This window comes from Diabrotica virgifera, chromosome 5 (genome assembly GCF_917563875.1).
Source record: "Diabrotica virgifera virgifera chromosome 5, PGI_DIABVI_V3a".
Classification (NCBI taxonomy): Eukaryota; Metazoa; Arthropoda; class Insecta; order Coleoptera; family Chrysomelidae; genus Diabrotica; species Diabrotica virgifera.
The window spans coordinates 7,148,609-7,172,165 of NC_065447.1; the positions used below are offsets into that span (position 1 = coordinate 7,148,609).

At 31.4% G+C, this 23,557-nt stretch overlaps 1 protein-coding gene and 1 long non-coding RNA gene across 2 annotated transcripts; both read right to left on the bottom strand.

Annotated features, from left to right (window-relative positions):
• Positions 1–1,716: 1,716 nt before the first annotated feature.
• On the bottom strand, positions 1,717–7,451 carry LOC126885626 (uncharacterized). Its single transcript, XR_007698403.1, has 2 exons — positions 7,316–7,451; positions 1,717–1,900 (listed from the first exon to the last, which is right to left on the bottom strand). It is a non-coding gene; the product is annotated as an uncharacterized LOC126885626 (long non-coding RNA).
• A 5,799-nt stretch (positions 7,452–13,250) lies between these two features.
• On the bottom strand, positions 13,251–18,851 carry LOC114340553 (40S ribosomal protein S3a). The gene is made up of 5 exons (XM_028291349.1): positions 18,610–18,851; positions 18,055–18,278; positions 15,002–15,204; positions 14,609–14,776; positions 13,251–13,464 (listed from the first exon to the last, which is right to left on the bottom strand). Exons 1-5 carry the CDS (start codon positions 18,669–18,671, stop codon positions 13,315–13,317), a joined length of 807 nt encoding a protein of 268 aa, XP_028147150.1. The 5' UTR covers positions 18,672–18,851; the 3' UTR covers positions 13,251–13,314.
• Between the last annotated feature and the right edge of the window lie 4,706 nt (positions 18,852–23,557).

Here is a 23,557-nt window from a genome sequence, read left to right on the forward strand (position 1 = left end):
CAGCGGATACGTTTGCTCTGATTGGGCATTCCAATGACCTTTGATAATGATTGATACATTTTAATTTTTATTACATTTCGATATAAATAAACAAATTTGTTTATTGCAAAATAAAAACACATACTCCATCTTTTGAAATAACACTTTTTTTAGCAAAAACTTTCTTTGTTCATATAGGTATTTTAACTTAGAGAATAAAAGTTTATTATTTTTAAACATATGCAATTGTTTAAACAATATTTTACAAACAATAATAAAATTAGTTTGATTTTTGTGGAATTAAAATATTAAAATACAACAAAATATAGATTAAGAACATAGTAATATATTAGATAAAGATTGGAAGAAATTTTGGTGGAAATCAACTTGTGTGAATCGAACACCGCTGTCCTGCGCGTAGCACCAAAAATTAATGTTTATTTAAAAAATTTCCTGACGCCGTGGTAATTAATCGATTTTAATTTTGAATTGCAAATGAAAGGTACAGTACACTTCTATAAGCAAAAAAATTCAACTTGCTATCTGTTTTATTTTCAGTCCAACATTAAAAAAAATGAATTTTTTTTGAAAAGCTGGATTGCAAAATTTATTTTGCAAAATCTACAAAACCGATCTTAATGAAATTTACAGTGTTGATTTACTATATCATAGAGTTTTTCTGGTTAAAATATGAAGGTCCTAAGTGTAAATGGTTGACAAACGTAAAATGCGAATACTTGTTCTTGTATGGTTTCTTTCGCAATTATTGCTATTTTGCAACAAGGGTGACTATGTTTAAAATTTGTAACTAATTCTGTATTGTAGGAAATTGAATTACGCAGCTTTTATGTTAGTACAACTTTTCTCAGAAATGAATAGTTTTAAAGTTACAATCAAAAAACCAATAAAAAATCGAATTTTTCCTTCATATTTTGACATTTTGATTATTTAAACAATGTTCCGGACAATTTTGAGTGGGAGGATAACTATTATTATAACCGGAGGATAAATATTATTATTTGAGTTATTTTCAAGCAATTTCTGAAAAAAAATTTGAGTCACCTCTCAACGTCCATCTCAGAACAGATGCGCCCTGGACTAAGTGTAGTCTTGAGACAGCTCTTGAGACCATTTTGTCTCAAATTGACACTTAGAGCGTAAGCCGTGATCCAAAGGAATTGAACGATGACAATGATGATGGACAGAACATTTTAAATATAAAGAAATAAATTATATAGGTGTGTTGGATCAACTCAATATAAGTAATTGTATTTCCATAATATAAAACATATTATAAAACTGCTGTAGACTAGTGTAGACCATAAAATATTATATTGTACATGGTATAAATATAAGTATTATGGACCATAAGATACATGCACAAAACAAGAATACCTACTATATCATATTATTAAAAAAACTTTGAAATAGAAAAACGAATCATGTGAATACTTGCCGAAATGAATTTCATTTTTAACGGCTTCTGGTCACTCTCCAGTCTATTTTATCACCAAATTCACACTTTAATCTAGTTTTCCCGTCACAAATTAAGTTTCATTTACAATTTTCGAAAGAAAGTCTTCACTCTACACGACCGGCTTACTAGAGAAATGCTAAAGAACAAAGAACAAAATTTTTAAAACAAAAAATGGCAGTACCCTAGCGTCGGTATATCTATCTCACTCTAATTGTTTTGCGCTAGAATGCAACAAATTTGGAAATATATGAAGATTAAACCTGTTTCTTCTTCTTCTTCTTCCTTTTTTTTTGGGTTTCGATTTTTTTTTAATCATTTACCCAGTACATGTTATTGGTTATGCGCGTCTTGCTCAAGGCAATGCACAACCAGGTGTCCTGTCAACTTCAGATCTATTTTTTTTTTTGGTCCTATGTGGTCCTTGTCCTTCTTGTTTTTGTTTTTCTGTAGATAGAGGGGGAAAAGTGTTACAACATTTAAGGTTAACTTAAGACTTTTCTCGTTTGGGGGTAGCTTCCAAACATTTTCACATAGGTTTAGGACTGGCTACCTTCGGTTAGGATTAAGGATTTTAAGGATACCAATATAATTTTTGACATTTTAGGAGATTCCCTGTATTTTCTGAAGTATTTATTTATTGTTATTGTTATTATTATTATTTTTTGAAAATTCTATAGATCTACTTGAAAAAATTTGATAAATTTATTGATTATCTTAATAACTTTATTCGAGGGTTTATATAAAATGCTCTGTAAAGATATTGGACTGTCTATTCCAGCTTTTATTAGTTCTAGATACAAATCCATATCTTTATGTTTATTTATGGGGCACTCAAAGATGATGTGTACCAATGTTCCCATAGTACCGCATTCGCATATCGGTGTTTCCGTTTTGCCTATTTTGTGGAGATAACAAGGAGTTTTGCAATGTCCACTTCGTAAACGATTAAGGTTAGTAATATTGTTCCTACCCAAATATCCACATTTGTTATACCAAGGTTTTATAGGGAAACTATCCTGCAGTCCATAATAGTCCGGATATTTACCTTTAATTTGGGAATACCAGTTATTGTAAAATTGAGTCAAGATGTTCTTTTTTGTAACACAAAAGATATCTGTGCTGATGTTTTTTACATCATATGGTACTCTTAATTCTCTCCCAATATTGGCCAAGCTATCTGCCACCTCGTTGCCTTTAATCCCCTGATGTCCCGGTACCCATTCTAATCCTATTGAAAATCCCATATTATTTGCATCTACCAGTAGTTTTTTGGTCATTATAGTTACATAATCCATTTGGTCCCATTTGTGACTAGATATTTTGGATAAGGCACTTTTTGAATCTACAAAGATCACTGCTTTCATGATTTCCTTTTCAATACATACCGACATGGCTTTGTATACCGCTATTATTTCAGTTGTGCAGATTTGTGTGTAGTTATGGAGTCGTGACGAATATTTATAATTGATGCTTGGGATGTAAATTCCAAATCCCGATTGATTTGTTTGTGGGTCTATTGATCCATCTGTATATACGTGGGTATGATTATTATATATTCCACCATATTTAGCTATGAACCTTTCGTTCGATTCAATTTCATATTTTTCAAATTCTAGACTTTTAATTGTAATGGGGTATAGAAGAGTTTTTCTTTCTACCTCATATATCGGATTGATTTTATATCTAATTATGTTTTTTGTTTTTTTGAGTATATTTGTATATGCTAGTGAGTAATCTGGTATGACCTTGTTCCTCCAGAATCTATTGTTTGCATTTATTGCTTCGTTTAGCTTATTTAGACTCTTTACTATGATATTGTTTTTTTCCGGCATTTGTTTGAGTATATATTTATGTGCTAGTATCTCCCTTCTAACTTGTAACGTTGTTACTGAACATTCTGCTTGCAATATTAAGATGGGTGTAGAACGTAGACAACCCGTTACGATTCTCAAGGCAACATTCTGTACTTGTTCCAACCTCATCATCAAACTTTTACTGCAGGGGTTTAAAAGATTGGCTGCGTAATCTAAATGAGATCTAACTATTCCTTTGTATAAACTCAAAAGAATGTTCGGGTCAGCTCCCCATTTTGTACCACAAATTGCTCTCATGACATTTATTCCTTTGTTTGCTTTAGTTATCATGTCGTTAATTTGAATTGTCATATTCAAATTGCACTGTAAATGAAATCCCAGATACTTTATTTCATTTTTCCATGGAATTTCCATATTTTGATATATCAAATGTGGGAAGTTATAAGCCTGACTTCTTTTTCTAAATATTATTGCTTTTGATTTGTGTGCTGAAATTTTAAAGTTGTGTTTCTCAAACCACTCCTGTAAATTTATTATATGGGTATTTAAGGAATTAATTAGCTTGTATATATCAGATCCTTGCACCAGAATTACAAAATCATCTGCATATTGAAAACACTCCATCTCATGGTTTATTAAATCATGTAGGGATCTAGTATAGAGATTAAATAATATTGGACTGAGTGGAGACCCTTGAGGCAATCCAGTGGATGCTTGCATTGGGCCTAATATATTATTTGATTTGTCTTTAACGTAGATATTTCTGTTGAGCAAAAATTGCAAGATCAAGTTTGCATAAGTTATTGGGATGTCATACTTTAATAAGTATTTATATAGCAAATATATATTGACTGTATCATATGCCCTACTGATATCCAAAAAAATTCCAATTGTATTTAAATTTTTACTAAATCCAGTTCTAATATAATTAATTGTTAAAGCTAAGTTATCGTTGCACCCTTTGTTTCTTCTGAAACCTAACTGCTTAGGGCTTAGTATCGATTTTTTTTCCGTTATTTGTTCTATTCTTAATTTAATTATATTTTGCAAAATTTTGCCTACACATGACTCTAGAGCTATGTTTCTATAATTATCCTCACATAAAGGGTCTCTATTGGGTTTTAAAAAGGGAATGACAAGGGTGTTTTTCCATTCTTGTGGAAAACCTGTGTTTCTTTTAACTATTTGATTAAATATTTTTGACAATGCATCTAGCGCCACCAGGGGAAGTCTGTTTATCATGCTATATGTTACAAGATCTAAGCCAGTAGCCTTATCCTTTTTATTTATGGCACTTATTATTTCTTGCCTTGAAATGTCCTCCACATCCTCGTTAGTTAGGGTAACCGTGAACTCAGGATCTGTTATGTCAATTGCCAAATTATTTAATATGTTCTGAGCTATGTTTTTGTTGGGAAGTTTAGCAGGGATTACAGCATTTTGATATGTGGAGAATAGCTTAACTGTTCGCCATATTTCAGATAGAGGAGTGTCCCTTGTCAATCCATTGCAAAAGCTTTTGAAGCTATTTCTTTTTTTTGTTTTAAATATTTTTTTACTGTATGCAAATATTTTTTTGATTTCAATATAATTTTCATTGCTTGCTTCTTCCTTATATTTTTTAATTTTTTCTTTTCTTGTTTTTATTAAATTAGAGCATTCCTTATCCCACCAGGGAGGGCTTTTCTTTTTTCTTATAGATTTTTCTGTTTTCAAGAGAGGTATTTCCTCATCACTCACCATTTCCATAATTTGTGTAAATGAATTATAGTCTTCACACCCATTCTTCATCAAGTCTTCCATTTTTGAAGCATAATTCTCCCAATTGACATTCTTTGTATTTCTTTTATGACTTTTTTGTGTTACTATATTTTCATTTACAATTGCGATTTTGCAAGAAGTTGGAAAATGATCACTGCCTCCAGAATCCTCTAACACATCCCATTGGCATATATTTGCAATTTCCGAGGAAATTAGTGTTAGGTCTACCGCTGAGGCATTCTGTCCAGGTAGGGTAATCCGCGTGGGTCTCCCATCATTGCAGCAAACTAGATCCAAATCCTCTAAGGATTCAGCAATTATTCTTCCATTAACATTAACAGACACTTGACTTCCCCAAAGTGCATTATGTGCATTCATATCCCCCATTAAAATTTTATTTCCCCTGATTTTATTTATGCGTCCAACCCAACTATTTAAATTTATTTTTGCCCTAGGATGGATATAAATGTTAATAACTGTAATGTCCCAATCTATTATTTTTATTGCTAAAATTTGAATTTTACTAACATTATTATTATACCTATATACTATTTTGTGATCCAGACTATTATGAACCACAGTAGCTAGGCCACCATAACCATCCCCTCGATCCAACCTATGTATTTCATATCCTCTTAGATAGAAGTGATGATTATTTTTTAGCCAAGTTTCATTTAATAGAATTAATTTGGGTCTATGTTCGCTTATGAAATATTTCAGACTGTTATAGTTACTGCTTAAACTTTTTATGTTCCATTGGATAATAAGTGGATTCTTGATATCCATCTAAATCTAGCAACTTTTGATTCGATGAGCTTTCATGTATAAATAGCTGGTTCAAGTAATTGATTATATGTTCCTTATGTTTCCAATCTAGTTTTTTTAATATCGCATTCAGTGTTTTTTCTGTGTCCCTCTCTAGTTGCTCTGTACGGGAACATCCAGGAGTCTCATTGTTTACTGCACGAGCTCTCTCTTCGCTTCTCCCATTTGGAGATAATAAATATTGATTGTGTACTTCTTTATTGTATGTCTTATTTGTTTCATTAGCCTTTCTTTTATTTTTGTTTGAGTTATTCTCAATTTTTCTACTAAACAGGTGTTCAGGGTTACTCTTTACATTTTCTATCCATCGCATATTGATGGGAATTGTCTCTAAATTATTTGTTTGAGTTTTATGTAATGTTGGGAATTCCTCCTGGCTCATTCTGAATATATTATTCTCTTGCGATTTTCTAGTAGAAACATAAGGAAATCTCTCGCATGCCTCGTAGTATGAAAGATTGTCCAGAGACATGACAGCCTTAATATTCCGCTGTCTCACATACTCTGGACACTCCTCATAGGTACTTATATGAAAGCTGCTATTACAATGTAAACATTTCATCGAACAGTCCCCTTCATGTATTTTTTCCGCGCAGTTTTTGCATTTTTCTCCCCCTCTACAAAGATTTTTTGTGTGTCCAAAAAGAAAACACCGATAACATTGAACCACTGGTATCATGTATGGTTTTACCCTAAAAGGGATCCCATATATATTCACTTCCTTCGGGATTACTTTTCCCGAAAAGGTAAATGCGACCGTTTCTGTATCAATATATTTCTCCGTGTCATATTTAGACTTCCGTTTAAATCGTCTTATTTCTAGTACTTTAATGTTGGCCGAAGCCAATCCCGAAAATTTGATTAGATCTGCATCCGATATACTAGTATCTACATTATTAACGACTCCCCTACATGTTACGTTATTTGCCGGAATAAACAATTCATATCCATCATTTCTGACCACGTCATTTAAAACAAATTTATTAGCATCCTCCCATTTCTTGAAAGCAACGCTAATTCGGTTTTTTCCTTTTTTGCTAAGTTTAAGTACATTCTCGATTTTTTTGTCATTTATGTATTTTGCTAATTTCAAAAAACTATAATTACCGACGTTATCGCCTTTTGACTCCATAAATACCTCAAAGGGACCGGTATCAGTGTACTGATAATAGAAATGTTTTTTTCCTTTTTTTATTTCATTGTTATTATTAGTGATTGAATTAGCATTGCTATCAAGTAATGGTGTATTATTTAAACTACTATTCTTTTCAGTGTTTTCTATATTATCTAACATCTCCTCATCACCGGGGGGGTTAGCCCCCCCGGTAGTATCCCCCATAATTAACCGTGTAATGCAAAGCTGTCTCTTTTTTACCTAACTAGATAATGTATAATTTATTTTATTCAAAGAAAGTACAGGAAATTTAGGAATTCAACAGATAGGAAATTTGTTAGTTACCTCTATTATGTAGTTCCTATTTTGTTTTTGCCGCCTGCGTTTTTTTTGAATTATCACTTCCACACTGAACTGTCACACAACCGAACGTTACGAAAGCTCATACAGAAGTCTTTTCTAAATTACCACTAAAAATCGAATGATTAAACCTGTTTTGTAATGTGATTGTTTCATGTAATTCCTATCAAATGTATTCTTGGTTGTCTAAATCGGAAAAATATTTAAATAAAATTTTTGTTTTTGAAAAATATTCTGGCAAAAGTGAATTTGAAATAAATTTTATTGAGATTAAATTTTTACGCAGAACATAATAGACCAGTAAGGATCTGCGAAAAAACGTCTATTTTTGGATGTGAGAGGTGGCATTTGGATTTTTGCAGATAAAGTTAGGTGACACCTTCAGTAATAATAATTGACTTATGCTCCTTCTCAAATATGCCCGGAACATTAATAAAAAAATTAAAATATTTAAAAAATTCGAAAAACATCGATTTTTTTCTGCTTTCTTTGCTTATAACTTACGATTCGTTTTGGAACCAAGTCGTAGAGAAATAAAATTTAGATAATTGAATTTTGTATGATATACGACTGGTCAAAAATGTCTTAAGGTATTACCTTTTCTGCAATATAGCAATAAATACAAAATAAGGGGGCAAAATAAGTTTGTTGTTATTCAATATTTTTTAACCACTTACGTGGCACTTAGAACCTTAGTAATTCGCTTAGGAAATTCTTTGTAACATACTTAAATCGTGTACCAAATTTCATTAAAATCGAAATAAATTTTGCATAATAAATTTGCAATCTAAATGTTTTTAAATAAGTTCAAATTTTTTAAAATCTTTCTGAACAAAAAGTAGACCATTTAGAAGTTGGCTAATTTTTTTACATATAAAGAGGTGCTCTACCTATCTAAAACACTTTTCAGAATTAAAATAGGATTATTTAAGGGGCCCCAGCAATGTTTTAAATTTATAAACATTCTTTTGGCTTATAAACAAATAGCTTTGTTTAATAATAAAAAAATTAATTTTTAGCAATGCAAATAATTAAAACCGGTATAATTTGACTTAAACTTTCAAATGCTGTCAGCAGAATTGCTAATTTATTTTTTAATCAAACGTTATTCGCGTTCAAAAATTGCAATTTATACAAAAAAATGTTTTATTTTGCGAAAAATCGATGTTATGTAATTCCTCAAGTTCTTTGTTTATAACAATCTTATCGACATTCGGATCAACTGTTACCCAAAAAATTCGTGTTCTACGGGTCAAAATACATAAAAAAACTTGGGTGAGTCCATCTAAATAAAGGAGCCCGTAGCACCCCCTCCTGGCCACAGCACTAATTTGTTTATAAGCCAAAAAATTGTTTATAACTTTAAAACATTGCCGAGGCTGCTTAAATAATCCGATTTCAATTCTGTAAAGTACATTAGATAGGTGGAGTACTTCTTTATATGTAAAAAAATTGACAAATCTTTGTATGTTCTAGTTTTTGTTGTGCAAGATTTTAAAAAATTTTAATTTTAAAAAAGAAGTTTAGATTGCAAAATTATTATGCAAAATCTAGTAAGTCAATTTTAATGAAATTTTGTGTACGGTTTTAGCACATTACAAAAATTTTCTAAGCGAGTTAGGAAGGTTTCAAGTGTAACCTAAGTGATGGAAAATCATAGAATAAGGACAGGCTTGTTTTGCCCCCTTATTTTATATTTATTTCGATTTTGAAGCAAAGGTGATAAATTAAGACATTTTTAACCAATCGCATCTGATAGAAAATTTAATTATCTTTGTTTTATTTCTGTAGGACTTTGTTCTAAAATGAATATTTTTTAAGTTATAAGCAAAAAAAGTAGAAAAAAACGAAATTTTTAAATATTTTATTTTTTTTATTAATGTTCCGGGCATATTTGAGAAGGAGCAAAAATCAATTATTATTAACGAAGTTATCACCTAACTTTATCCGCAAAAATCTGAATGCCACCTCTCACATCCACATAAAAACAGATCCTTACTGGTCTATAACGGCATATGAGATAGAAAAGATTTAGAAATAGAAGAACGTAAAATATAAATAATGTTTTGTATACGACCAAAAAGTATTTTTTCTCATGAAAGGAAAAACAGTTATCTTAAAACTTGTGTATTGACAATACTGAGAGGTCAAAAATATCTATTCTCAGAAAACTTGCCAAAGAACAGCCTAAAATTCAAATGGCCAAAAAGAAAGATTTGGTATACTTAAATGACATTCGGGTATGATACCAGAAGCCCACCATAGTTTTTATAAAAATATTTTGGCACAAGATGATGTACCTACGAAAAGAGGACAACAGCTACGGTAAAACCTGTCAGCAACGGCCACTAAAAATGAAAGAACTATTGGCCGATATAGAAAGGTGGCCGGTATTGCCAGTTTTTGTAGTCTACATATACATAATTGGTTTGGGGAATTTTTAAACTGGCCGTTAGTACAGGTGGCCGGTAACATTGGTTTTACTGTAGAAGTAATAAATGTGTCTACACTTTTTACAATTTTCTCTGTGCAAAACTGTTGTAACTTTGAAATTCTAATAATAAATGTGTAGTGATTAACAACTTTTTCCGTAAGTGTTGTAACTTTGAAATTCCTAATTTTTTTGCATTAATATTATTTTATTTAAATTTCTATTTTTGGTTAATGTAATATAGACTGAAAAGCATGCAAAATCATAATTAAATGTTAATTTTTCTTAAAACTTGTGTCTTATTTCACCGATATTTAGCACGAAAATAAACAAAATCGTCTTTATCTCGAAACTTACTTATTTTGACTTACTGCAGTCTTGCACTGAGGGTGCAATATAGACTTACGTGCATAGAAATCCGCCCACTTAAAAATTTGGTCATTTTTGATATCTCACATTTCCTAAAGCTGGTGGTCGATTTAAGTGATTTTTGAACATGTTATAGCCTGATTCTTTAACAATACCACTGTAATAACATTATTGCTAAACAGGTAAACTTTCATTGTATACCGGGTGTACCAATCAAACTGTGTTTTCTTCTCAAAGTTCGCATCACCCTGTGGAATATTCTAGCATTTATAAAATACTGAAATTAAAACCCAACTATAGCCTCAGATTTTCTTAACATTCTGTTTTTTGATTCATTCGTCTATGTTGAATAATAAAAAAGTTATGTTCATGGTTAGGTTCAAAAAACAACTAGACATGTTCTTCGTCAATACACGGTGATTTTGCGTTAATACAAGTGTGACAAACTTTATGGGATAATTCTGCATGAAAAAATAATGACAGTTGGCTTTATAAACGTATGTCCGCAAATGTTTTGTTTCCGAGATACGGGATGTTGAATTTTTTGAAGTTATACTTCTTTACGGGCGTAATGACGGTGAAATTTTATATGGTAAAACCTAGCGACCGGGCGCATGCGCATTATAACTTTGTTCTGATTGGATGTTCAAATGACATGACAAAAATTATCCAATATGGCAGCTGTGGGACTGTGGTTTATTTATAATGTATGCTTGTTGCGTTTTAAAATTTGTAGGAAGAGAAACAACAAACAAAAAGTTAGTTAATGGTTATACTGCCTTTTTAAATAGTTTTCATATTATATTTTTGGACTTATTTACATAGAAGAGATGATTGTTGCATGCCAATGTGAAAGCTCATCAAACTGTGACTAGTATGCCTGCCGCAGATCTCGCTTATTCAAAGCTAAAGAATCTTTCACTGGTAAGTGTTTTATAAATAGTTGATCAAATTTTGTTATGATATTTGAACATAGCCACTTTGCACGACGCAAGTGATTGCGAAATTTATTACTCGTTATACGGGCTCCGATACCTACCTTGAACCTACCAAAATACATAAGTAGTATGTAATACTTTTATTTACATAATTTGATTACCATCAAAATGTCTATCAATATTCACCTAATATATTGTTTTCTTACTCTATGTTTTGTTGTATTTTTTCAATTCTAAATCATTTCAATTCAAAATCAAAATAATTTGATTTACATAAGTTAAAAATGTCAAAAGGTTAATCTGTTTAGTTAGACGATCTTCGCACATAATGACAAGCTGTCTCTGTGGCGAAGTTTTAATGCGAGTGAATCCCAATACAACGCAAATACCAGCCGCGTGGTACGTTGGTTCGAATCCCAATAGAAACTTTTATTTTTTTATTTTTTTGAATACATTTTATGATTGTAAGTATATTTATTATATAATTTTATTTTCAGAAAATACGTATTTAGTTAAAAATTTTTCCGACAATTAATTTTCAGAAATCATTTGTGGCATTTTTAACGTGTGTGTGTGTGTTTTATTTTTTTATTATTTTAATTTTTGGCACTGTTTTAATAAAAATGTTTGAGAAGTAGTAAGTATAAATTAATTTAATATTTAAATAAAATATAAATAAAAAGTATATTAATTTCGTTTATAATCATATAATCATATAATAGAAGTATAACTTCTTACGTGCGTACAAAGTACACACACATTCTTTTTTCTTACAGACTGACGATTTATTTTATTGCTTTAAAACGGGTTGAGGTATGTCAATAAAATTTGGTGGGTTTTAAGACATAGTTATTGCACATATTTTGACATACAATTAAGAATTTAATATTCACCATTAGCGCACATACGTGTAATATGACCGATCATATTACCCGTATGCACGCTCATGGTAAATATAAAATTATTAATTTTATGCCAAAAAATCCGCAATAAATAAATCGTCAGTTTGTAAGAATAAATTCAAGATCCCGTATCTCGGAAACGAAACATTTGCGGACATACGTTTATAAAGACAACTGTCATTATTTTTTCATGCAGAATTACCCCTTAAAGTTTGTCGCACTTATTTAAAATTGATGAAGAACATGTCTAGTTGTTAAAACACCTAACATTTTTATTATCCAACATAAACGAATGAATCAAAAAACAGAATGTTAAGAAAACCTGAGGCTACAGTTGCGTTTTTATTCTACAGGGTGATGGGAACTTTGATAAAAAAAACAGTTAGATTTGTACACCTGGCATGTAATGAAAATTTACCTGTTTAGCAACAATATTATTACAGTGGTATTGTTAAAGAACCAGGCTATAACATGTTCAAAAAATCACGTAAATCGGCAGGTTTAGGAAATATGAGACATCAAAAATAACCAAATTTTCAAGTGGGCATGTATCTATGCACTTAAGTTTATTTCAAATAATACTTGCATACCTATGGTAAATGTATTCTACATTCTGATAGTACTTTTAAAATACGAAGTGTGTCCACTGTATCGAATACTTTGAGGAAATCAACAAAAGTAAGAACCACTGATCTATTATATTCAATACTTTTCGAAGTGTTTTAAGGCACTGCATCATTTGTTCTGTGACTTGATCAAAAAACCCTTTTTGTTCTTCTGACAGGTAGGAATTGAGTTTTACTTTTTGAGTAATAGCTTGTATAGGTGGTTTAGTAGCTAATGGGCCTGGTTTTCAAGTTCTAATTTATCTCTTTTTTTATGAAGGAGGATTGTAACTTTTTCCATTTATTTCCAATACTTTATTTTGGATTTTCCCTAGAGTTGGAATGTTGAATTCCTCCTGTGATATATGTATTTAGTCCTCCAATCCCACATTCTGTATCTTTCATACTGGCTGTTCCATGAGTTCTGGAATAACTTGACTTTAATGTTTTATAGAAACTTTCCACTTTGTGTAATGTGACTGGCATACTATACTCTGATTTTTGCTTTTAAATTTTTTTCTTCTAGGTTTTATAATTGTCTCATTCTTGTATTTTCAATTTGTAATTTGTTAGTTGTGCTGAAATTTAGAACTTTTTTTGTTTATCTTGAAAGACTTCATCAATAAAATACTCTCCAATAATACTATGTAACTAATAGATACAAATAATACACAATTTATTATAAATACCTTGTATTTATACTCTTTTTTAATCTTTTCATTTACAAAATAACAAAATTTTAAACGGATTCTTGTACTGGTGGTTCGTATCCCTCAGGCCTGTCGACTTTAGAACCAGCTTCACCAGTGGAGTCACCAGCACCACCTTTGCCTCCATCACCATGCAATTCCAACAATTTGGAGAGTTCAAAACGAGGCTTTTTCAATACCTGAAACATAAATAATGCTTTTTAAGCTAGGTATTCGTATAGCTGTGAAATTCTCAGTTGGACTTACACTAAGGAGTTGAATAACTAAGAATTGTCTCTAAAATGTTGTGTACCCTGTATTACTAGGATGGATTTAAAACCTGGATCATTAAGGTTAATATGATGAACAAATTAAAAGCCTTCAAGATATGGTCATATCGTAGAATGCTCAAAATATTAAAAAATTTAATACATGACTTGACGAAGATGTTAAAAAAGGAGAAAACTTAGAATATCTGGGGCATACAATGAGAGGTAGTAGGTACTGGATACTGCAGTTAATACTCAACACAAAGATCGAGGGAAACAGCGGAATTGGTAGGAAGAAATATTCATGTTGACGGAACCTTTGTCAATGGACTGGTGTATCAGCAGGTGAACTGTTACATGAACCGCAAGATCAAGAACAGTATCAGTAAATGCAAATTGAAATTGAATACCCACACCTTAAATTTGGGCTGGTACTCAAAGAAGAAGAAGAATTTATTATTATATAGAAGAAGTAAATACATTTGATCTAAAAAAGTACTTTATATCAGTTAAATCTCAGATTACATATTTTGCGTTGGATAAGGAACAAGTTTTCATCATGTTCATATCAATGCGAGCTAGGTAAATCATCATGTTAAACTGATACATAGTTGTTTTTAAAAAATAACCTTTATATTATTGATATTCTACATGTTTATGGATAAGAGATTGTTTGAAAATTGCTTTATATCGACAAAAACAATTGATCAAAATTGAAAGATTATCAAAAATTTGTATAATAATGTAGGATTCAGACTAATGTACATATCGTCATCGTCGCGGCAAAAGTCAAGTCCAAAGATCTCAGAAAACGAACATTTAGTGACTTCTGCCTGACAATAAATGGTAATTTTGGCCTTAGGCATATTCAGTGACTTAGGCAACCATGTCTATGTAATTTCTAGGATGTTATTTCTGCAAGACTATGAAAATTGATACCTATTGTGAATCAATGAGGATATACGTAACTCAATTTTGACAAAAGTGGACTTAGTGAGTTTTTGCAGTGACGACGATGATATATACTACAGAATTTGCTGTTTCAAATTACTATACTTGATCCTAATATGCTTACTTTAACTTTACGGATGTACACATCATGTAGGGGGTAGATACCCTGGCAGGCCTTTTCAATATCCTTGGCTATGCTGTCAGGAAGGAGTTTATTCACTACTTCTTTGATGTCTGAGCCCTGGATGTCTCTGGTAATAATGTCTACCATCTTTTTACGGATAGCTCTAACCTAAAAATGTAACAGTACAAATTTAATATTGTGTAACTGATCTAAAAAAAAGTACTTTATATCAGGTAAATCTCAGATTACATATTTTGCGTTGGATAAGGAACAAGTTTTCATCATGTTCATATCAATGCGAGCTAGGTAAATCATCATGTTAAACTGATACATTGTTCTTTTAAAAAATAACCTTTATAATACATATTCTTTAAGTATCTAAGAAGTTCTTACTTGTGTATGTTGTGCATAGCATGTTTTCCTTTGAGAAAGTTGGTCTTTGTTGGTAAAGCCTATGCAGAACACCCTAAGTAAATATCCATCTGATGTCTTGACATCAGCAGATGCTTCAATTAAGGTTTGCCATTTCTTAACCATGGACCTCAGCTTGTCAGTGGTTAAATCCATACCGTGGAAATTTGTTAAAACATTTCTACCTACACAATAAAAGAAACTATTTAATTTACTGTCAAATTGTAACTTCCAATCGTTAGATCAATAGCTCAAATAGCTTAGCCTCAGCCAAGGAAGTTCTTAGTAAAAAAAATATAAATAAAAAAAATTTTCCCCAAGGTGAAGAATAGCACGGTTTACATAAAAAAAGGAAACAACTCGAAATACATGCCAACCAGACACAAGAATCATACAATAATTGTATGATACTTGTGTCTTGTAAATATAAATTAAACACATGTACTGAAAGAAGAATAAAAAATGATCAATGGAACGTTTTTTTTTATTTATTTATTTATTTATTTATTCACGGGCAAGCCCTATTCAGATATAAATTTTACAGTGTTCTAAATTATATAACATAATTATACAATTATATAACATTAATGTTAACCAATTATATAACATAAATTATCGTAATATAACATAACAAAGTGGTTTGAGGAAAAATAATTCTATGAGTAATACAGTTACAAAAAAGAATAAGATAACATTAGGTCAGTACAATTACAAACAAAAGATATCACCTAAACCAATTCGGAAATGTTCCAAGGTATAACGGTTTTAAGTTATCTAATAAATACAGGTCATGTAACACTAATCACAATACAAAAGCTCTGGCCGAAAATATTAAAAAGTTAAAAAGTTAGGGAAGAAATTAGGTTTTTAAAGCGGGAAACTGATATATTAAAAATTTCGAGGTTATTTAATGAGTTAGCTAATCGAAGAGTTCTAGGAATAAATGTGTTGTAAGAATAATTGAATCTATGAAAAGAGACATAAAAGGTTTGCACCTGCCTAGTCGAACGACTGGGGACAAATAGAGATATTTTGGAGAGAAGTTCGGGGCAGTTACACAGCCCGTTGATAATTTTAAATAAAATAATTAAGTCTCTTTGTTTTCTACGTACCTCAAGAGGAGGTAAGTTCAGTATGCGCTCTAATACAGAATAGTCATAGTATACATGCATCTTAGTGGCAGTATATCTCAGAAAATTGTGTTGGATAGCCTCAATTTTCAGTTTATGAGTAAAGTAATAGGGGGACCAAATTGTGGAACAGTAATCAAAATGAGATCTAACCAGGGAGAAATAAAGAGATTTAATAGCTGAGATGTTTGTAAAGTCTCTAGTGGTTCTTTTTATAAAGCCAAGCATCTTCATAGACTTCTGTATTGTACTGGAAATGTGTGATTTATAGCTAAGGGCGGAGTCAAGGATCACACCTAGATCCCTAGTTTCAGAGGCAGAATGTAAGGTCAGAATATTTATACTATATTCGAAGATGATTGGATGATGAGTTCGGTGGAAACGAAGAATATGGCATTTGGATGCATTCAACACATCATGTTGCATTTCTAAAGAAATGCAACATGATTATTGGCTGTAAAAGGAAATATCATGCAAGAGGACAAAGGAACTAATCAAACTAAAAGGATGCATGGATTGACTATCTAAAAAAAGCTCTATGCAGACGAAGACCAACTGATGCTAGAACCAGAAATTACCCGAAAACACTTGAAAAGATAAAGAACAGAAAAGCTGCAGGTAAAGATGGAATACCAAATGAATTACAGAAATATTGTGGAGCAGCAATGACAGAACAATAATTAATAACATTAATAAAATTATAAAACACAATAACATACAGAATGGGAAACAAAGAAGTAAAAGGCCTCCTGTTACGCAGACAATACAATATTCAATATTGACGCCTGAGATAAAGACAGTCAGCAAAGACTAGTCCACAGATTTACCACAAGAGCAAAATAATTTAATTTGACAATCTCAACTCAAGAACACTTAAACAATAGTAATCGGCAAAGAACCAATCAGATGTAAAATAGAAATTGATAACATCAATATTGAACAATAGGAATAAAAAATATCTTGAAATATAGACTGACAAGATGCTTTAATAACACTATAATATATGGCAAAAGTAACATTATTATCAATGAGAACTCAAGAATATAAAGCCAGTGTAAGACCAATAATATAATAGCCACAAAACAAAGTACAATATTGAAAATGGCCAAAATGAAAATATTGAGAAGGACTAACCACAGGAAATATGTTGAGAAATCGAGGAGTAGGAGAAGAGATATAAGAAAATGTAAAATAAGGTCTATAAATGGACACTAACAGGGCTGGCGATAACAGGCCTGCAAGGGATGCACTGCAGGCGGGCGCCGTTGTTTAGGGAAGCCATAATTGGCTTTTTTTCTGCTAGTGTTACACAAAATACTAATTTTAAAAAACTGAAGGGTGCCTATGTTAGTTTTGCAGGCAGGCACCTGATAGCCTAGCACAGGTGCTGGACACTAAATAGAAAAAAAGAATGGAATAAGCACATAAGCAAAATTGGGGAGACACATTATGTGGTCAAAACAGTAAGAGAAATCACCAATCGGTAGCAGCATTGGCCAACCATACAGAAGATGGAGTGACAACCTTCCATAGAGGTATCACTCTGCCAATTAAATAGCAGATGCAGAATTGCTAATAAAAAGGAAAATGTCCATTCAGACAACCTCAGTGGCTGGACAGCGAGTAATCACTAGCTGTCAGAAGAGACCACTGGAAGTCAGCTGCTGAGAGATTTACTAAGCTTTCCGTATCACCTCTGGATACAACCACTAAGCCGCTTCGTGCTTACATTCACCACTGACGTCATCTGCTGAACGCACTCAATGCCATTACAGAAATGTCATCAAAACAAGCAACTAATGGCACTTTTCACAATACTCTTTTGAGTTTTATAACATTCATATAGCTTTAAAACTGCACTAAAGTAGGGTTACTACTAATGAAAGCAAAAAAACATGTGCTTACCTTGAACATCTTCAGCTATCAAACGGAACTTTCTGAAAGACCTTTCGGCGTCATTATCATTTTGTAAATCGGCTAAAGACACTTCAAAAACTCTGAATTTCAAACCTTCAGAGGCAATTTTGGTTCCTTGGGTACGGTTAACCAAAGTCTTGCCGACCTGGCGGGTGGCAAACATTGATGGAGCTTTCACATCGTACCAGTCTTTTCTTGTGAAGGGATCAACACTAAAAAACGAAAAGTTTAATACAGTAAAGCACACCTTTTGTATAAAAATATTGTAAACAAGAAAAACCATAACCTATAAAATACCAATACAAATTACATTTTAATGCGAAAACAGTAAAACTGAATTATTTACTTTATAATAATAAAGAATTTACTGATCAAACACATCTTTAATTACAAAAACACTAATTTAGTTACAAATGTTCGTAGAGCATGAACTTAGTATATCTACTTTATTTTCATACATCTCAAGAAATTTACAATGGTAATATAAATTAAGAGGATTGTTAGATATTTTAAAACTATTTAGTAGTAATATTTAATACTTACACCTTCTTTTTAACTCCCTTTTTGCCACCTTTTGACAAACCCTTATTTTTACCGACGGCCATGATTGCTGTCGTACTCGAAAAAGAAAATTAAAATCGACTAGGCAAAATGACAGATGTCGGGTTGTCAAAAGTCAAAACTTTAATTTTTCTACTTCTACTTTAAATGGTCTTGTCATATGTGGCAAACAATACAATAACAATACTAATAGCAAAGAATACATATCTCCCAAGAACCGACACAAACGGATTATCTATGAACTAAATTTTGATGCGCATGTGCCAGATCGGCCATTTCTCAATTTGTATGAATAGCAAATAATTTTGGTGACATTTGTCTTGTACAGGATCGGCGTTTGTTGTCACAGTTGTTTGTTTGGCTTGGCTTGGCGTTAGTATTTTGTTTTTGTATCAGTTTGTAGCTCATAATATTTTGTATAGACTTATTTTCTATATATATTTTCTTATATAGCTTACAACTATTAATTGTTATTTTCCAACATTTATACAATTTAATTCTTTTTGAGATATCTTGATTATGTGAATTAATTATTTTAAGCTTTTTCATGAACTATAAACTATCGTATAAAAAATTAATTTTGTATTTATTGGGATTTCACAAAGAATTTGAATCTAAAATATCCTACAAATTCTCTAACCTTTCTTTGACCTCTACTGTACCAAATGCATCTGCAGGAAGAGCACAAAGTCATATTTTATATGTGTTCATTCCACAAGCCACGTGCTGTGTTTAAAAAGTTGAGAATCCAATACTCACAAAAACTTCCATAAAGTACTTTTATCAGCAAACCTAAATTAAATTTAATAAACTATGTTTCATTAAATTGTTTCTGTAGTTTGTATAAAACAATAACTTAGGTCAAATATATAAAACAATTTATGACTGACTACTTGAAATTCAGGATTTTCAGGAGTAACATTATATAATTTAGCTAATTCAAAAAGTTTGATCCAATATCACTTGAAATTGTTTCAACATTCAAGTTAATGCTTGATAATTGACAATACACTCTTCATAATAGGTTTACATTCTCTTGATTATACTTGCGTTCCAACAAAAAAAAGCTAAAGGCTGCTTTCATATGGAATATAAGATTCTGACCATAATGATCAAAACGTTTCCATATATATATATTAATTAAAAAAATTACTTTTTCTCTTTTCTCGATTGCTTATTAGTTTTTATTGTATACTATATATATTTTTTCAGTTATTACATCTTTATATTTATAGAAATAAAATAGTACAATACTTATTGGTTTTTTATTTATTTACCCCGATATTCGACTTTAAAGAATGTACTGGCTGGTTTTGGCTGGAATGTACGGAATGTTTTGGCTGGTTTCCAAGACAATAAAAATTGAAAATATTGACATTCGATTTTAACATACAGTTTCTTATTGTTGATCACGAACATTTGTCATCCAAAAAGAATTGGATTCCGTGACGGTTACAACGGCTGTTATTTTTCAATTATTTTACGAAATAACGAATATAATGAATTAGGAAATACCTCGACAAACAAGTAATTGGTCCTAGGTTTTCACCCAAAGTAATCGAAAGTAGAACTGGAAGTCGATATTGGAACTCTTCGTGTAACTTTGCGTCGATTGATCTACGATTTTACTAATTTTGTCATCTAGTTTTACATTCATATCATATTTTGAGTGACTTTAAAGCAGTATCTACGGTTGTAACTCTAAAACCGAAGTCCGATGACAAATTTCTCATCTTTAATACCATCCATGGGTTATAAGCTTTCATTCGACACCTCATTTGTCATTCTATCTGTATTAGTAACTGAGGAGTTGTATTCGCGGTCGGACGGACAGACAGTCATGAAACCAGAAGTATATATTTGTTCTCGTCTTGCGAATGCGTGTCGAATAATATATCACTTGTGCTATTGCGGTGACTTTAAAAGAGTACTTCCGGTCGCATTTCTAAAACCGGAAGTCCTAGGTCAAATTTCCCACCTTTAGTACCATCCATGTATTATGAGCTTTCATTCGACACCTCATTTGTGATTCTACCTGGTATAGTGACGGAGGAGTTACATTTCCGGTCGGACGGACAGACAGTCTAGGTCAAATGTCTCACCTTGAGTACCATTCATGTATTATAAGCTTTAATTTGACACCTCATTTGTCATTCTACCTGGTATAGTGACTGAAGGAGTTATATTCGGGGTCGGACGGACAGACAGCCTATTAGGTCACACCAAATCGTTCAAATTCTCACCAACTTGTTCACACTTTTTCAAAATTGGTGAAAACAACAAATTTTATTTTGTATCGTATCAATATAAGCCAAAAAGAATAATTAGTGAATGTCACGCCACTATAATATATTTTATTATTGGTCTTTCAATGCTAAAATCAGGATAAAAAAGGTATTTTATCCATGGTTTTAATAAATATAATTCTCACCATTACTTTGTGTTGTATTTGCAACCTTTTGTAAATCAAAAATAATTCCGCCATTAAGAATGTCAACAAAAGCCGGCCCTGCATGCAACCTTTCTCTCAGTGCAACTAAAATTTTATTGATACACGCCAGAAATATGAGAGACTTTTCTCAGTGTACTCGCGTGTACACTTGCCAACTCGGTACTAAAATTAAGTACATGCTAACAACAAAAGAATCGCCGTCCGTGTCGGTTCTTGTGAGAGATATGTATTCTTTGCTAATAGTAATCTATAAGTAGTTGATTTTTTAACCAAGAGGAGTAAACTAAAAAGACAGATTCACACCCAAGAAAGTTCACCAAAGAAGAATCACCAGATTCAGAATAGAAAAGTCACCAAATTCATCTTTTTTTTTTCGTTGATCATAATATCACCTTTCGATAATAATCCATACATATTATATGCTAACACATCGCTAAAGAGCTCTAAAAACAACTGTTTTTATTTAAAAGTAGACTAAAACTCTAAAAATTAAAGGAATAATGCAGAAAGCACAAAAAATCGCCGATATACTTATTTAACCTATAAAATGAAAGAAGTGCCAAAATTTCATAAATGTCATTAGTGTCAAAATTTAATAACAGTGGAGTAAACTTGCCTGCGATTGGACCAATTAGAAACAAGCATTATGGCGCGGTAAATTTGAATCACTCTTCTTGGTTAAAAAACAAACTATAGAATTCGATGTAATCTCGAAAAATCTGGCTTTTAATCCAAAATAGTCGTGCACTTAACGTAATTAATTCCTGCAACAATGATAAAATATCTGTTACTTATATAATTCAGAAATTATAATTGTTTCCTATTCTGTGCTACGGCATATATAAATGCTTTCCATGGCTTTCCCAGTTTTCTTGGGGAGTTTTACCACTAGATGCCTTAAGGGTTAGACTGATTTTAGGTTTTATTGTTATTTTATCGCTGTTGCATTATTTTTTACATATCCGTAGTTTTTTGTTGACTGTGTTATGAATATCTATTGCTTCCATAATTATTCCATTTATTCCATTTTATTTTTTTTTTGTATCGTTTTGTTGCTTCCTATTTTTCCTTTTGTATTAGTTTAGTTTTTCATTCGTTACAACTTTCCCCATGTCGTCTATGCTTAATTGTCTCTTCTCAATGTTTTTTACTTTTCTTTTCATTCTTCATCAAACCACTTATTTCCCTAATTTCTGCTGCCTCCATTACGCTTGTTTTGATGTTTTCCAGCTTATTTTAAATAGTTGAAAATGATGACGATTCCGAACATGTAGACATTAAACGAAACTACTATTTTTTAAATTTGCGCCAAGAAACAAGCACTAGCCTAATCTCAATTTTTTTTGAGAGTCTCCAATTGTGGCACGCAAATATAAATACCTTTAAATTTAAGTTTAAATTAAAATTAAACTCTAATTTCTAGTGAATGTTTTCAAATTAGAAAAGATTAGCATCCATTGAAACAGATTTATTCAAAATAGTTTGTATTGTAAATTAATTCATTGTTATTGTTTATTTTTATTACTTGCAATAAATTTTACGCTGTGTCTAGGTACACGCTAACGTGTACGCAAATAAAAAAGTTAGGTACACGCTTAAACGTCATCAAGGCAGTGAGGTCATTATTTAACGTGTACTATGATACTGGGTGGGTTTTTTGGTACACGCTAATTTGAGCCGCATGTATGCTGTGGTATTAAGTATCTGTAAGTATCGCGAGTGTCAGAGTGTGGTTAGAATTTGTTTAATCGCGTTATGTTTACACTTTAATATTGATTTGTAACGAGTTTTCTTATCTTTACTTTGTTTAGTGTTTTTAATTAACTATGGAGTGTGGACAATTATTTAGTTCTTTTAATGAGTTTAACAAACATTCTAAAACAGTATGAAAAAGATAAGAGACAAAAATTTGTGATTAAGGGTAGCAGAAATAATAAGATAAAATATACGGGGCGATTGATTAATGTGATAAAGCTCAGTAGATCCGCTATAGTAATAGATAGCAATAAAAGTTAGTAACAAAAATTTTAGCAAACTTTGAGCTTCATATTACAAAATTACTAAAATTAGTTAGAATATTACAGGGCGTTCGATAATATAGTGGCCGACCAAACTTACGTTTTTTAAATGGAACACTCTATATTTTATTTTATGTTCGAAATCTTCTTAACTTCCATATCACACAAATAAAAAGGTTTATTATGTTATACAGGGTATTTACAAAGTTATAACCAAGCTTCTATGAAAATCGTAACAAGGTCAACTCCCTGTATAAATAAAAATAAACACCACAGCAAAAATAAACACCAATATAAACTGGTACAATTAACTTACGTATAAAAATTATTTTAGCAGTATTTTGTATATATCATGTTAACTAATCTTTATTTTGCTAACCTGAATATATACTTTTAAATACATTGTTTTATTACGATTAAATTTGAAACATCTGAATAGTTTTGCTTCCCTTCCCCTTTT

Bases quoted from the DNA above. Each gene is read 5' to 3' on its own strand.
- LOC114340553 (XM_028291349.1), bottom strand. From the start codon at position 18,671: ATGGCCGTCGGTAAAAATAAGGGTTTGTCAAAAGGTGGCAAAAAGGGA. The intron at 15,205-18,054 runs GTAAGCACATGT...TTTATTGTGTAG, and splicing joins GATAGCTGAAGATGTTCAAG to GTAGAAATGTTTTAACAAAT. The intron at 13,465-14,608 runs GTAAGCATATTA...TTTATGTTTCAG, and splicing joins TGTACATCCGTAAAGTTAAA to GTATTGAAAAAGCCTCGTTT.